The sequence below is a fragment of the Fragaria vesca genome, linkage group LG7, assembly GCF_000184155.1.
Source record: "Fragaria vesca subsp. vesca linkage group LG7, FraVesHawaii_1.0, whole genome shotgun sequence".
In the NCBI taxonomy this organism is placed as follows: domain Eukaryota; kingdom Viridiplantae; phylum Streptophyta; class Magnoliopsida; order Rosales; family Rosaceae; genus Fragaria; species Fragaria vesca.
Genome location: NC_020497.1, coordinates 11957884 through 11973619, shown reverse-complemented (window position 1 = coordinate 11973619; position 15736 = coordinate 11957884). Strand labels below are relative to the sequence as shown.

General features: G+C 40.0%; 2 protein-coding genes across 2 annotated transcripts; one reads left to right on the top strand and one right to left on the bottom strand.

The window, feature by feature from the left end:
- The first annotated feature begins 9662 nt into the window (after positions 1 to 9662).
- On the top strand, positions 9663 to 10580 carry LOC101297786. The gene has a single exon (XM_004308604.1). The coding sequence runs from the start codon at positions 9663 to 9665 to the stop codon at positions 10578 to 10580; it is 918 nt and encodes a 305-aa protein (XP_004308652.1).
- A 2461-nt stretch (positions 10581 to 13041) lies between these two features.
- On the bottom strand, positions 13042 to 15326 carry LOC101305212 (laccase-12-like). The gene is made up of 5 exons (XM_004307136.1): positions 15170 to 15326; positions 14923 to 15074; positions 14421 to 14794; positions 13280 to 14242; positions 13042 to 13172 (listed from the first exon to the last, which is right to left on the bottom strand). The coding sequence occupies exons 1-5, from the start codon at positions 15275 to 15277 to the stop codon at positions 13042 to 13044; spliced, it is 1728 nt and encodes a 575-aa protein (XP_004307184.1). The 5' UTR covers positions 15278 to 15326.
- Between the last annotated feature and the right edge of the window lie 410 nt (positions 15327 to 15736).

Below are 15736 nucleotides of genomic sequence, written 5' to 3'. Positions count from 1 at the left end.
CCAACAGAGGACTATGATCTGAAGTGCTCGGGTGCAGATGCGTCGTAGAAGATCTAGGGAATAAATTCCTCAAACCAACACTCCAAAGACTTCGATCTAGTCTCTCTTTAGTTTGATGATCTGCCCATGTGAAAGGGCTGCCTGAATACCCCATATCTAGTAGAGCACAGTCCATCAAAGTCTCCCTGAAAGCTTGCATCTGAGCCAATCTTCGAGGAGCGCCCCCTACTTTCTCCGAATTTGCCAAAATCTCATTGAAATCACCCACTAGTAACCAAGGCAATGAGGATTGTCTGGCCAGCCGGCGCATCAACTCCCATGTACGGCCACAGTCTCCTGTCCGAGCGTACCCATAAATTCCAGATAGTCTTCATTCTTCTGGGGAGCCCTACGCACCGATAGTAACATCTATATGCCTGGCAGAGTAAGTTTGGATATTCACCGGCATATCATTCATCCAGAGTAAGGCTACTCCCGGGGAGGACTCACTAGACGCCATTCCTAGACAATTATCAAAACCAATTCGGATCCGGAGAGTCTCCAGCTGTTTCTCAGAGCATAGAGTTTCTGATAGAAAGAGTATTCTCGGTTTCTCTTGACGAATGAGATCCACTAAAGCTCGGCGTCGTGTACCGCCAACGATGCCACGACAATTCCACACCAAGATTCTGCAATTCATCATGAATAATTGACAACGCCAGGCTCAGAGACACAAACTTGTAATATATTAATTGGGCTTTGTGTATAAAGAGGATTAGATCGGTGGATGCGGATGCTTAGGAAAGCGATGGGTTGTTTGTGGGCGAGGGGACATGTGAGATGGTTTGATGTATATATGGTTAGTTTAGTGGAAAGGGGATCTGGGTGTGAATGGTTTTGGGAAAAAGGCTTTGAGATCTTGATTTGAGTTAGATCAGGGTAGAAAAGAAGTTCATGATTAACAAAGAGATGGGGATCAGATGAGTTAAAATCATAAGAGAGAATGGATTTTGAGTCGGGGGTTTTGTTGCAGAGAAAGTAAATGAAGCAACGATGAGAGAGAAGAGGGTTGGTGGAGATTAATGAAGATGGACTTGAGGTGGGAGGAGCTGGTGGTTGTGAGGTAGGTGAGAATAGTGTTGTGTGGGCCGTGGGAGATTTACTCACCGGAACTGCGACAAGCTCAGGAAACACTCACAGGGGAGTGGGAGCTGAGACAAGCTCAGGGATTTCATCAAGTGTATTTCGGTAGAAAACCAATAGTGTCTGCCAGGGGTAGATGTACAGCATGGAAGAGTGGGACTTAAGTCCCACCCAAATTTTTGGGCAAAAAAAATTCCTACATGTAGTTATCACCTATCATATTATATAGTTGTAATATTTTGTGTTGCAAATCCCACCCACTCTTGGACTAATAATCACTTTTATTTTGGGCTGACTTCCAAGTTCTAATAAATAGAACGGGCTTACGTGCTCCCCCAAAAATGCCCACTTTAGTTTTTTTTCTTTAATTCTTTATAGTATTTAACACAGTTAGAGACAAATATCTATCATTCTCTCTCTATTCACGAAAAGCTGTCATTTTCTTCTTTAAAGTTAGAAACAGTTATCGCACAGCAACCCAACAAGCAGCGAGTTCATCGAAAGTCCGAATTCCTCTGCCCAATCAAGTGATCAAGCCATCTCTTTCAACAGTTAATTAGATTACTCTTCCATTCTTCATCTTGTAAAGCTGTAAGTATTGAATCTTATTTAATTAACTAAATTGAAATTGAGAATTTGGGAAAAAGTTAGGGTTCATAGTTGGTTGACAAATTGCAATAAAAAATAAGTTATTGTCTTTCTATGTTATTGTTAAACCATTGTTCTTGTCTTTTTACTATTGTAATTTTGTTGAATATCTAGGTTGTTGATCTCAAAGTCTCAAGGGAAACAACAATGTTTGTTTGGCGATTCATTGTTGTGCCTAACAATCAGGTTCAAATTTTTATTTTTCTTTTTAGACTTGTCGATACTTTGTGCTATAACTAACTTAATTAATTACATAGATTCCTAAAACTATATTTTGTTAATTTATAGATGATAGAGTAATATATATGTCGAACGAACAACCAAAAAGAGAAAAAAAAACTTGATCAGTTCATACTTTATAAAGCCTAATCGTGGTGATGCTACTAGTCATTCAGAACCATCTCCTAGTGATGCCTCAACTCCAAGATCTCCATTGATTCCTACTGAGATTCAAAGCAGTGGTATTGATTCATTGAATAATACCAATGCTATTAAACGTGACCCGGGAAAACGTTGTCCTATATGGAAATATCTAGTTAATGAACGTGATTCGATCAGAAAAGTATATAGTATGTTGGGTCCAATACAACCTGAATGTGAGTTTCCCTTCTCTCAATATGGTGATCAACAACGTAAGTTTCAGTTTTCTTGGTTTAAAGATAATCCATGGATTGAGTATTCAGAGATTAAGAATAGGGCATATTGTTTCCTCTGTTTTCTTTTTGATACTAAAAATTCTCAAAACATAGCATTCATTGTTGTAGAGGGGTCTAAAAATTGGAAGAGGACTGTGCCTAGTGACAATGCTTTTCTAAATCATGTAGGAGGCATTACATCGTCACATAATGGTGCAATGCAAAAGTGGGATTCATTACGAAACCCATCTAACCAAATTGAAACAATTTTTAGTTCAAAATCAACAAAAGATGTGGAGGATAACCGATTGAGACTCATAGCTTCTATAGAGGGTGTTAGATACCTAGCTAACCAAAGACTTGCCTTTAGAGGCAATGATGAGTCTGAAGATTCATTGAACCAATGACATTTTAGGCAACTTATCAAATCATTTGGAAGAGTTAATGCCGAGATCAAAAGTTACATTAGGAAATGCTCCCGGAAATGCCAAGTATATTAGTCTATCTATTCAAACAGAGATTCTTAATATTCTTGGTAACCAAGTGAGGAGTATGATACGTGAAGAAGTTGTGGATGCAAAATTGTCACATCCCGACCCTTAATTTTTTTACCTTATTTACTAGCTTGGTATAATAAGAGTTCTACCGTCTTCGTCAATGAGTTTATAGTTTAAATAGTCCTTAGAGGGGTTTTGAGGGACAATTTTTTCGGAGGAAATATTTGTAGGAGGAAGTTGTGACGACGGTAAAAATGATAAATTTTAGATAGTAAAAGGTAATTTTTGTTGGGGTATTATTTTTGAGGTGTTAATTTTTAGAATTGGGTTTTATTTAGTGGTGTTGGACTGGTTGGGATTAGAGGCCCAAAACCCATTCTTCCTCTTCCTTCTCTCTTCTCTCCCGATGTTCTCTCCCTCCCTCACTCTGCCGGATTTGCTCCGGCTCCAACCGACGCCGTCCGGCCAAGACAGGCCGCCGCACCGGTCCCGTTCGGACTGCTGCCGCCTCCTCTCCTCGCCTGGACTAGTGACCGGGCCGGTTACGCCACCGAACGGGGAGGAAACTCCCCTAGAAGTTGATTGCTCCTTTCGCCAGAACTCCCTCCTCCGGCCGCCATAGCCGGCGATTCTAGGCTCGTTGTGAAGCTCTCCTCCCGTGCATCAATCCCTCCAAAAGGCTCGCCCTCTCGTGGTCTAGGTAAGGAGAACCGGTGAGTGGAAGCTCTAGGGTTTTCTAGTATGTTTTCGTTCGATTGACCTAGTTAGGCTTGGAATTGGGTGTTGTGCTAGTTAAGGAAGTTGTAGAGGGAGTTGAGAGGAAGATTCTGTTTAAATTTGGTGGGTATTGGAGGTTGCCAGAACCGGCCGCCGCTGCCGGCGGAGCTAGCAGCGCCGCCACCGCAGTTTGGGAGTTTTGTATAGTTTTTAGTGTGGAATATTAAAGGGAGTTTATTGATGTGAATTATGGAATATTCGGATGAGATTTAGATAGGTTTGTGAATTTCTGAAGTGTGGTATTTTTTTGGCGGTTGAATAATGTAGAATTCGGCCGTAGGATTTAAGTCATTAATCTGTAGAAGGCTGATTTAGGACTGCCGGTATGTTCGGTGAAGTTTGAGCCATTTTGGGTTAAGAATGACGAAGTTGGGCAATGATGAGTGTGTGGGAGGCTCACGTTTAATTTTGCTCATTTTGTTAAATTATTGGATTTTTAGTGGGAAATTAATTATATATTTGGATCAGGACGTGAGGAGGCTCAAGCAGAAGAGACCTCGGATCGACGTCAGGCTTAGGCCTAAAGTTGTGAGTGGACCTTTGTTTTAATTGAAAAGTATGCGATGAATTATTTTGTTAATCATTTATTTCTTCTGATGAGACTTATTAATTTCTCGGTTATTTGAGAATTTTTCCTCCTTTGGAGAGTTCCCGAAAATGAGATTTTCGGTGGATATGTTTATGGATGTTATGAGTATAGTATGTATATAAATGCTAGCTAGCCATACGTGCTTGGTCCGTCATAATGAGGTAAAATACCATTATGGCTTGACGTGAGTGTTAGACACAAGCGTCATAGCCCTATATGAAAATTACTTTCTTTTCTGGTTTATTTAGGTTTTCATATAGGGAGTCCACACGTATATATACACCGTCCTCTTCGGTCATAATGAGGAAAATTCCATTATAGCGCGACGTGAGCGTTAGATGCAAGCGTCGTAGCCTTGTATGAATTTCTATTTTTCTAATTTGTTCATAGAATTCATACAAGGAGTCTGACGAGTGTAAATACATACACATATATGTTTATATATAGTTTAGCCTGAGAGGCTCCATTTTATTTGAGTTGGTGACTAGCCGGAGCTAGTCGTGAAATTGTCAGTTTATGAATTGAGCGCTTTTAAGCGGTCGCATGCAGTATAATTTCCTTGGAAATTGATTTGGGGAAACATAAATATTTTATTTGTTAATTTATTTTTGTCCACTCACTCTAACGTTTTCAAATGTTTTCCCCTGGGCCCTTCATTTTAAAAAGGCCTAGTTTGCAGGATGGAATAGTTGAGGTCGGGCGTACATGGAGATGAGGCATAGTCAATAGTATAGCTTCCGCTCATATTTATAATTCTAGTCCCTTTCTCCTCTAATAGAGTTGCTCTGATTATATGATTGTTGGTTGTGAGTTTTTCTTACTTAAGTTAGTAAATAGTTTGGGAGATGTTGTGATTTGGGGAGCACGAAGGCTCCAGGAGTAGAGGATTATAGATGAATTCTTTTGAAGTGTATGCATGTATTTCTAGAAAGGGTTGTCCATTTTCAAGGGAGGTTATGCCGAATTTTTGGTAAATTTTTTTTGGAGGTGGTCCCCGCAGGATTTACTTTGGGTTTCAGGGTGAAATTCGGGATGGGCCCTGACAAAAATATTGTCTTCTTGTTGATGAGGCTATATATACAGATATTTCTAATATGGAACAAATAACTATTATTTTGAGATTTTTTGATTCTCTAGGTAACGTCCGAGAATGTTTTTTTTTTTAAGATTGTGAGTATTCCTAACACAACCTCATAAACTCTTAAAAGCGAGGTTTCTAAGGTTCTTACTATGTGTAATCTCCAAGTTAGAAATATGTGTGGTCAAGGCTATGATGGTGCTAGTAACATATATGAGAGGTATTTATAAAAGTTTACAAGCATTATTTCTTGAAAAGTGTCCTTATGTATATTATGTGCACTGTTTTGCTCATCGTTTGCAGCTAATACTAAATGCTACTGTCAATGTGTGAGGGGGGGGTAATGAAATTTGGAAATTTCTTTCCATCTTAAGTTTGATTGTGAACTTTGTAAACTCTTTCGGCAAGCGTCATTCGGCATTGAAAGCTGCTAGAAAAGAAGAAATTGCAAACTTGGTGGCATGTGGTGAGCTTGAAACTGGTACAGGGACCTATCAGATTTTTTTTCTATGCAACGAGATGGTGCTACTCGTTGGGGTTCACATTATCATTTCATTAAAGGTTTAATTGAATTGTATAGTGCAGCTAAAACAACTCTTATTTATATGAGTGAGCATGGGCCATCAAATCTTCAAGAAGAAGTTGCAGATGTTCTCAAAGCTATGCGAAAGTTTGTTTTTGTGTTCTGTTTGCTTCTGATGAACAAGGTAATGAAAATTATTAAAACTCTTTCTCAGACATTGCAGCAAAAGACTCTTGATTTTGTTCAAGCTATGCGTTTTGTGAGGCATACAAAAACATTTCTTAGAGACTTAAGGAAAGATGGATATGCTGATTTCTTAAAAGATGTAGAATAAGTATGTGAAAAACCTGATATTAATATGCCTGATATGCATGCTAGTACATCTCGTCGGTCTTCTATAACTAATGAGCATCATTACCATGTTGACATATTCAATGTTGTGATTGATTTTCAGCTAAGTGAGTTAGATGAAAGATTCTTAGAGCAAGCCTCAGAATTGCTTACCCTTGCTTCAACCTTGGATCCTCACTCTAATTTTAGTAAGTTTAAAACTGAACATGTGCTTGAAACTGGTACAGGGGCCTATCAGATTTCAGTATGTTGGGTATGTCAAAAGATGGCTTCTGATGGCTACATGTGGTGTGTCACACACCAATTTTCGAAAGATAATTTTTAAAATTTTTGGCATGATATATCTTAAAATATTACTATCCCAAAACTTATTTCCAAACAAACTTCAAAGAATCTAAAAACTCAATGCAGAAATGTAAATGTCATACAACTCAACACTGAGTTAAATATTACTTTTCCTTGTTTACATAAACTTGAAAATCAAGAAAATGAAAACACTCAAATGAGTTTTGATAATGTCTACCCCAAATATAAAATATACAGTGTACAACAAAACCCAACAAAAAAATCTGCCACTAAGCCTCCGCCTCAACCCTGCTGATCCTCACCTGCAGGTCTAACCCCTACACCAAGAATTGGTGCACCAAGTAGCTAAAAAGCCCGTATGAGTAATTCTCAAAATAACACAAAATCTCCAACAACCAATTATATCACAAGAGCAATTTATATCAATAATTAAATCCACAATTCCAACACTTTTTTAAATAACATGTACCCACGAGTCCCAAGTATTAATAAATACCCCTCATGACCTACAACAACAAATTATGTACCCATGAGTCCTAGATACCATAAGGTATCTCCCATGACCTACACCGACAGACGGACTAGAGCTCTATTCCTAACCGCAACCAATCATCCGGCCAAAGGCTTGGAACCCGGTTTGACTGTTTAATATCAAAACACAAAAATGATAAATAGCATCTTAACCGCAACCAATCACCTGATTAAAAGCTTGGAACCCAGTTTGGCTATTTATCCAACAATCACAATATCACAACATTATCATCAACAACACAAGATCACATTATATATTATATCCTTCCACATAGATATATTACATGAACAAATATATATATTCCATAAGAATAATCTATCAATAATCAATAAAATTATGATCACAAGAACCTCAAGATAACATATAAGGAAAACTTGTTTTATCTTACCTATGAGCCGTTGGCGATTAAACACATATATTTTTAAAAACAAATAACAGCAAAATATTAAATTCAACATCATAATCATTATCATCATCACATGACCATAATAAAATTTGGTTCAAAAGTGAACTTTGGTGAGGTTTACTCATCTCAATATCTCGCTGCGTTTCCGCAAAACATAAGAGCAAGCCAACTCACAATTTCATAAATCACCTAAAATCACACACATATTAACCTTAGTAACAAAGTACTATAGGAAAACAAAACACCCTTAACTAACCCTTACCCCAAGGGATGACAACTTTCTAAGGTCGTCAAACTTAACGACCCCAATAAGGCTGCCTCTAATCCTCAAAGCTTAACTCAAACCTCAACCAAGCCTAATATCACACTTAAAGTTCTAACACAAACCTTGCTAACAACCTAGAAAATCTACATCTCAACAAGCGCATAACAACAAGAGCTAGCTAAAACGCAGCAAACTAAGCCACAAACACTGTCGGACGCGCTGCCACGCGCCACCGCAGGCGACGGCGAGTGGGCCCCACACGCCACTACAAACTTCCGAATTTGAGAAAACTCACAACAGCAAAGTTGAAGCTTGAAGCAAGGTGAACAAGATTAATACCTGAGGCTTCAACCAATTTTGGCCGAAAACTGTTGAAAACTGCCTCGAAACAGCAACCCGAAACCAAGAACCAAACCTAGGGTTGCCCCTCGTCGCCGCCGTATACGGCGGTTCCGATCAGAATTGCAGCAACTCCCTTTCCAGCAAAGGGGCTCCGATTTTGGCGTGCTACACCAAGCAGCAGCTGCCCAACCTTGAAGAGGGCACTTGTGGGAGTCGAATGGGACTGGTGGCGGTCCAGATGGTGGCCGGACGGCGGAGCTAGCTCCAGTGGAAGTTTGGTGTGCGGGTGAGCTTGGGAGCAGGAGAGAGAAAAGAGAGAGGAGAGAGAACTGATTTTTGTTAGGGTTTCCAAAATAACCCACACACATTTTTCTACTTAAACACTTTCCAAACCCGGAAACTAACTTCCTCTGACCCTAACTTTCTCATGACATTCGATTTACCCGTGCCGCGTGTCTACAAACTCGTATCGCCAAACTCTACAACTTTCCTGAAGGAAGTTTTCGGAAATAACTTACGGGAAATAAAGTCAACTTTTACCTTCTTAAAAGTCAAGGCACCTTAAAATAAACTCCCGAAACTTCAACTTCGCATAAACCAACTAAAAATTTCCACAAATAATCCTTCATTAATTCCGGAAATAATACAAGAAAAATGATAAGAAAATCTAGGGTATTACATGGTGACACCGTACCATGGTGATTGACAAAGAGGCAAGGGGTGTTGACTAACAATGCTCAAACGACAACATGGCAATGGCGACCACATTGACGGGTTTAACCTGACAGTGGTCTTTTGGTCTAGAGGAAATTGGGTTTTTAGCCCAATTTAGTATTTTATGTTTTTATTTTAGGGAAAAGGTTGGTCTGACTTAAGGATTGAGAAATATTATCACGGGTGTCGCATCGTTAGCAAGTTTATTGATAGACATCAATCTTCTTCTATATTCGGAAAAATAAAAAGAGGACTCTTTGGACAATGCAGCAGGCAACTGTAATGCATGTCACGTACTAGCATTCAATCAAGCACAACCATGAGGCAGTGCCACAAGGAACCTAGAGTGAAGTATTGACCCTTGCTTGGATTAATGAAAGATTTACTGAAACTCTATTTGCCTTTGTCATTTTATGAGTCTCACTATAAATTCATAACATGGCGGAACAAAGATCTACTAGCTAATCCTCTTATTATTCGAGTTGGTAAGACGGATCTTGAACTAAAAAATACCCACAAAGGCTGTATTAAAGATGAAGATCGACTACAAGAAGAAGGAGATCAGATCAAGAGAAGTAGTTGAATAACAAGGAGATACTTTCCTATTTAAAGTAAGAAGTCTCGATGTATCCCTAGCAATTAGGAACTGATGTACATGACGTGTAATACAACCCTAGTGTATATATATCCCTGTAAACAGATTTGATCAATAAGAATAATTCTTCACCAATTCTAAACTTCTTTATGGTACCAGAGCGCGGATCCTCGATCAAAACCTTATTAAAACCTCTCTCTCAGCAAACTCTAAAACTCGAATACAACCTCTCCAACAACATCCTAAACCTCCATCAAATTTTGTCAAGACTCTAATCTCGCCATGGATGATGCAGAGAAGAAGGCCCTCGCCTTATTGAAGGAGAAGATCTTGAAAGAAGCAGCAGCTTCTCCTTCAAAGCCTCCAACAGGTGCACCTAAACCATGTGATTACTCAAACCATCCTTTATACCTTCACCATTCTGATCAACCGGATGCCATATTAGTGCCCCAAGCATTGATGGAAGATAACTATGATGAGTGGAGTGGATCTATGAGCGCGGCTTTGACGATCAAGAATAAGATCGGATTTGTCAATGGCTCTAGCACTCGACCAACTGATCAAAACGATGAGCAACAACAATGGGCCCGTTGTGATGTGTTAGTCAAGACTTGGCTGACAGCTTCCATGTCGAAGGAGATTTCAAAGAGTGTCAAGCATTGTAAATCTGCACGTGCTGTCTGGACTGAGCTTAAGGAGAGATTTGGACAAACAAACATGGTTCAATTGTTCAATCTCGAGAACGCAATTCATACGTGTAAACAAGGCAATGACTCGGTGACCACCTTTTACACAAAGCTCAAGAGTTTGTGGGATGAAAGGGATGCAGTATGCGGCCTCACAGCGTGTAATTGTGAAGATGGAGTGAAATTGGGTGAATACGTCGAGAATCAACAAACCATGAAATTTCTCATAGGACTCAACGATACCTATGATGCTTTACGCAGCAATATTGTCTCGATTGATCCTCTTCCCAATGTCAACAAGGCGTATTCAATGGCATTACGCCAAGAGAAGCAAGTCCAGGCTTCCAACAACACCAAAATTGCTGATGCTGCAGCCTTCTTGGTTCACAAGCAAGGCCGTGACACCGAGAAGGCCCCTTCTAGGGCTCCTGACCGAGCCCTTGCTCGAGGAAAAAGGCCTGCCAATGCGGCCCGCTGGTGTGACATTTGCAGCAAAGCACAAAGTATGGCGTGATGCCATGCTCAGTGAACTCAAGGCTTTACAGGAGAACAAGACATGGAGTTTAGTCCCTTTGCCTCCTAACAAGCGTCTGATTGGATGTAAATGGGTCTACAAGATAAAGCTCAATTCTGATGGGACAGTTGAGAGATACAAAGCTCGCCTTATCGCTAAAGGCTATAGTCAGGTTGCAGGGGTGGATTATAGAGAGACTTTTGCTCCGGTAGCCAAGCTCACCACTGTCCGATTGCTTCTCGGCCTGGCTTCCCTCCGTGGTTGGCATCTCCATCAATTGGATGTCAACAATGCCTTCCTTCATGGAGATCTTGCAGAAGATGTATACATGCAGTTGCCACCTGGATTTGGACGAAAGGGGGAGAATGTTGTCTGTAAGTTACACAAGAGTTTATATGGTTTAAAGCAAGCCTCTCGGAAATGGTTCATCAAGTTGTCACTTGCTCTAAAATCTGCGGGTTTCCACCAATCATGGAATGATTACTCTCATTGTTCGTTCGAAATTAAGATGGCAAATTCACAGTTTTATTAGTATATGTAGATGATGTTATCCTTGCAGGAAACAGTCTAGAAGACATCACAGATACAAAGAAGTTTCTCTCAAGCAAGTTCAAGTTGAAAGACCTAGGGAAGCTCATGTACTTCCTAGGAATCGAAGTTGCAGATCTAAACATGGCATAGCTTTGTGTCAAAGGAAGTATGTGCTTGAGATACTTGAGGACACAGGTTTTCTAGCATCTAAACCTTCTCGTTTTCCTGTTGATCATAATCTCATTTTAACGCAATCAGAAGGGAGTTTGTTAGCAGATCCATCACAATATAGAAGGCTCATTGGCCGCATGATTTATTTGACAATTACAAGACCTGATTTGGCGTATGCAGAGCACATTTTAAGTCAGTTTATGGACAAGCCTCGGAAACCACATTTGGATGCAGCACATTTAGTACTTCGATACTTGAAAGGGACGCCAGGTCAAGGCATCTTGCTGCCCTCTACAAGAAAACTTGAATTAACAGGTTTTTGTGATGCAGATTGGGCTCGATGTAAAGACACAAGAAGATCAGTTACAGGTTATTGTGTGATGCTTGGTAAAGCACCAATTTCATGGAGATCAAAGAAGCAGACTACAGTTTCACGGTCTAGTGCTGAAGCAGAGTATAGATCGATGGCCACTACAGTTTGTGAAATTACATGGTTAAGGAACATCCTACAAGACTTGAATCAAAGACAGTTTCGACCAACAAAGTTGTTTTGTGATAATCAAGCAGCACTTCACATTGCCTCTAATCCAATCTTCCATAAACGTACCAAGCATATAGAAATAGATTGTCATGTGGTGAGAGAGAGAGAAAATGCAACGTGGAATCATTCAAACTGCCCACATAAGAACGAAGGAACAGCCGGCGGATTTGTTCACCAAACCGGTTAGTTCAATTCAATTTCAAGCATTACTTGGCAAGTTGAATGTAATCAATATACATTCCAACTTGAGGGGGAGTATTAAAGATGGAGATCGACTACAAGAAGAAGGAGATCAGATCAAGAGAAGTAGTTGAATAACAAAGAGATACTTTCCTATTTAAAATAAGAAGTCTCGGTGTATCCCTAGCAATTAGGGACTGATGTACATGACGTGTAATACAACCCTAATGTATATATATCCCTGTAAACAGATTTGATCAATAAGAATAATTCTTCACCAATTCTAAACTTCTTTAGGCTGTAGTTTTCACTCTTCGTAGGTAGTGTGTAGGGTAGTCTCTTGATGTGTTTAATTGTTTCCGTAAAAATGTTGAATCACTTCACATAATCACTTTGTCAAATAGCCTGACTCACCCAATCATTATATGTAATTTCGCTAGATTTCAAGGGAGTTGATTATTTCTTCATAAAACAAAACGATGGCCAGCAGCCTATAGCACAATCTAAACTTTTCCTAATGAGACAAGACGGTATATATCTTATTTTAGAAGATCGCCTAAGTTTCTTAAAATGTGCAACGACTTTTTTTTCTTATTACTTTGTCGAACATAAATTATAGGGTATTGAATTTTGGTCGAGTGACTTGGAGTTGTTGCTTGTTGGCCATTTTTTCTCCCACTAACTGAAACCCTAGCTAGCTAATTAGGTAAGCCCTGTACGTGGATACTGGAACATCTATATATACGACGTCGACATGCATTTTATCGTACTAATTTTCAAGTCATAATACCACTGAACTCGACCCTGATCTTCATTATCACTGCCCTTTAAGGGAAACATCTCTTAATCAAAACTCACATCTTTGTTCTAAAGTAATGTAATATTACAGAGTTCTGCAACCCATAACCATCTTCTTAAATGAGCTACAGATATCAAAAAGAACATTGAACAAAAAGCACGAACTACACCCTGAATTCAGGGATACAAAACAATGAAATCCTGAATCTCAAATTTAATTGAAGATGATCGATGATCATACTAACACCGAGGTAAATCTGCAGGAGGAGGTTCTATTGTTTGCAGCTCCCCAACTCCATTGTCCACCAGGAAAAACATGCCCAAACCCCAGTTGATATGAACATCCAAGTGACAATGCAACAACCAAGCACCTATATATATAGTAATGTCAAATAGGCATGCATGAGTATTAAGTCATTGAATTGTATATATGTATGTAAATAAGTATGTAACCCTAATTGCTAGTAAAGATTGTTACCTGGATTGTCAGCTACAAATCTGATGACTGCCCAACCATTTGCAGGCACCGACACAGTGTTCCTCAGAGGTGGATCAACAAGGTTAAACTTCTTAGTATCAGTCTTGGCATTGAAGTTTCCAAAACCCTGTGCAAGGATGTAGAAATCGTATCCGTGCAGATGAATTGGATGGTTCTCTGGTGTGACAATACTTGTGTCTTGTAACACCACCTGAACTCTAGACCCATACTTCAACTTGTATCCCTTAGTTCCAAAACTGGGTTGCCAAAGGGAGCGGCTGACATTCCCAGTGTAATCGAATTTCTTTGGCGGGTTGGCTGGAAAATCACTAGTATAAACTCCAGGAATGTTTTGCTGGTAAGCTTGAAGAATTGACATGTTGTTTGGGAGTACAAATGAGACATTGTTCATGCTAGCAGCGAAGCGTGTGCCATTGGGGCCTTGGCATCTTCTAGATCGAAAGTGCTTAGGGCATTTGTTGAGTCCAAGTCCTATTGTGAAGAAGAGGTTCTCGTCGATTTCTGTAGGGACCTCAACTTTTCTAGGGCTTCTGAAGCTCCTAGTGAAGACTTCTGCAGTGTTTGTGTCATTGAAAGCTGGCAGCTGTGGCATTATGGGTTTACTCTTTTTGCAGCTAGTAGTGTTATTGCAACGGACGGACTTGTATTCAAGAATGGCTGTGGTGGTGGTGTTGTCAAATGGAGCGTTTTGTGCACTGAAATAAGCATGCGCTGCCATGTAGTATCGAGATGGCTGCTGGTCTCCGGAGATTAAAACATCGGTGGTCTGACCAGGTCCAAGCATGAGAACTTTGGTGGTGAAAGGCTTGGTGTAGGAAGCATCAGCACCAACCACAGTCAGTTTATGGTTGGCGACGGAAAAGAAAAGAGGTTGGTTGAGGGCGGCATTTACCACTCTCAAAAGGTTGGTCTCACCGGAGTCTATGGGAACAATGACAGTGCCTGCGTAATAATCACACAAATTGAATATGAGGTGCTACATTTGCAGAATCTGTTTAAGCAAATTTATTCCATAGATGTGTTATAAGTTGCATTTCATTTGTTCCGAGCGCTACCATGATTTATTAGTACGTGTATACAACTATATATTCATTATGGTCCTTATGGAGTTGAACCAAACCTTTGCTGGAGCAATTGTAAAGATCACCAGGTTGGCCATTGATGGTGTATGCGTTAGAAACATTCGGAGCTGCTCCGGTGCGAGTTGCCTGCCTGACCACGTCAATAGGGTTAGCGTCCCACCACTCACCGAGAAGAAGGGTTTCTTGACGATTTGGTTTAGGGAATGGATACGAGTCTCCTTGTTTTGGATGAATAATAATAGCTCCATACACGGTGGCTCTAAGCCATGAGCTGTGTGCGTGCCACCATAGAGTGCCTTCTTGGCCCTGCACTGTAAACCGGTAGGTGTAACTCCCTCCTGGCCTAATAGGACATTGAGTAACAAACTCGGGACCATCCGCCCATCCAGTTCTCATTTGCCGAATGCCATGCCTGAATTGTATGCATGTGTATACGTAAATAACTGATATATAATGAATGTCGTGCAACTATATATCTATATCTTATGCTGTACGTAATGGAATTGTTACTGTAATTCTGGCTTGATCAGATATAGTTACCAGTGAATGGTGACGTTGTATCGACCTTTGTTAGTGACTTTAACGACCAGGGTGTCTCCATTGTTTACTTCCAAGGTTGGTCCAGGGAACTGTCCATTCACTGTGATGCTGTTGTGGGTTTTGCACAGCCTCTTCACTGGTGTTGCTTGGACCTATAGTAGTTCCATTGATGAGCAGATAATTAAGTTAATCTCTGTATCTAATATATAAGAAGATGAACAAAATGCTACGCAAGAGAAAAACTTACAACAAATTCATGGTGGTGAGCTTTGGGTTCGGCCAAGGTCGACGTCATTGCTGAAGAAGCAAAGAGGAGGCAAAGGCCTAGGAGGAGAATGCTACTAGGTGCCTCCATTGGCTTCGTGTGCTTTAGATAAGCTGTAATTTGAATATTGAGATACTGGATTAGTGAGTGACAAAGTGATAGATAGAGGTGGTCTTTTATATATGGAAGAATATAGCTAGGTTTGTTCTCTGAGGTTGGAATGCAGATTACGTTTTGCTAGATGAACTTAATTAGTTCAACTCTATAAGAGCAGTTGTTGCACGGTTGCACCCACTCGCCTATACAACCAATTAAGATCAATAATGATGGTTTGCTTTACAAGTCTTCTTTCTGATTGAATTAATGTGTTGCATTAGGATCTTCCCGAATTCGATTCTCAGTCGTTTACACACACAAATCAGATTCATTTTTTTATGTCTTGAAAATATATAAATGAACCTATATCGATCGACCGCGTAATATCAACTTCTAAAACATGATAGTTCCTACGTAAACCCCACATTGCAATCCGCTAGAAGTGATCGATGA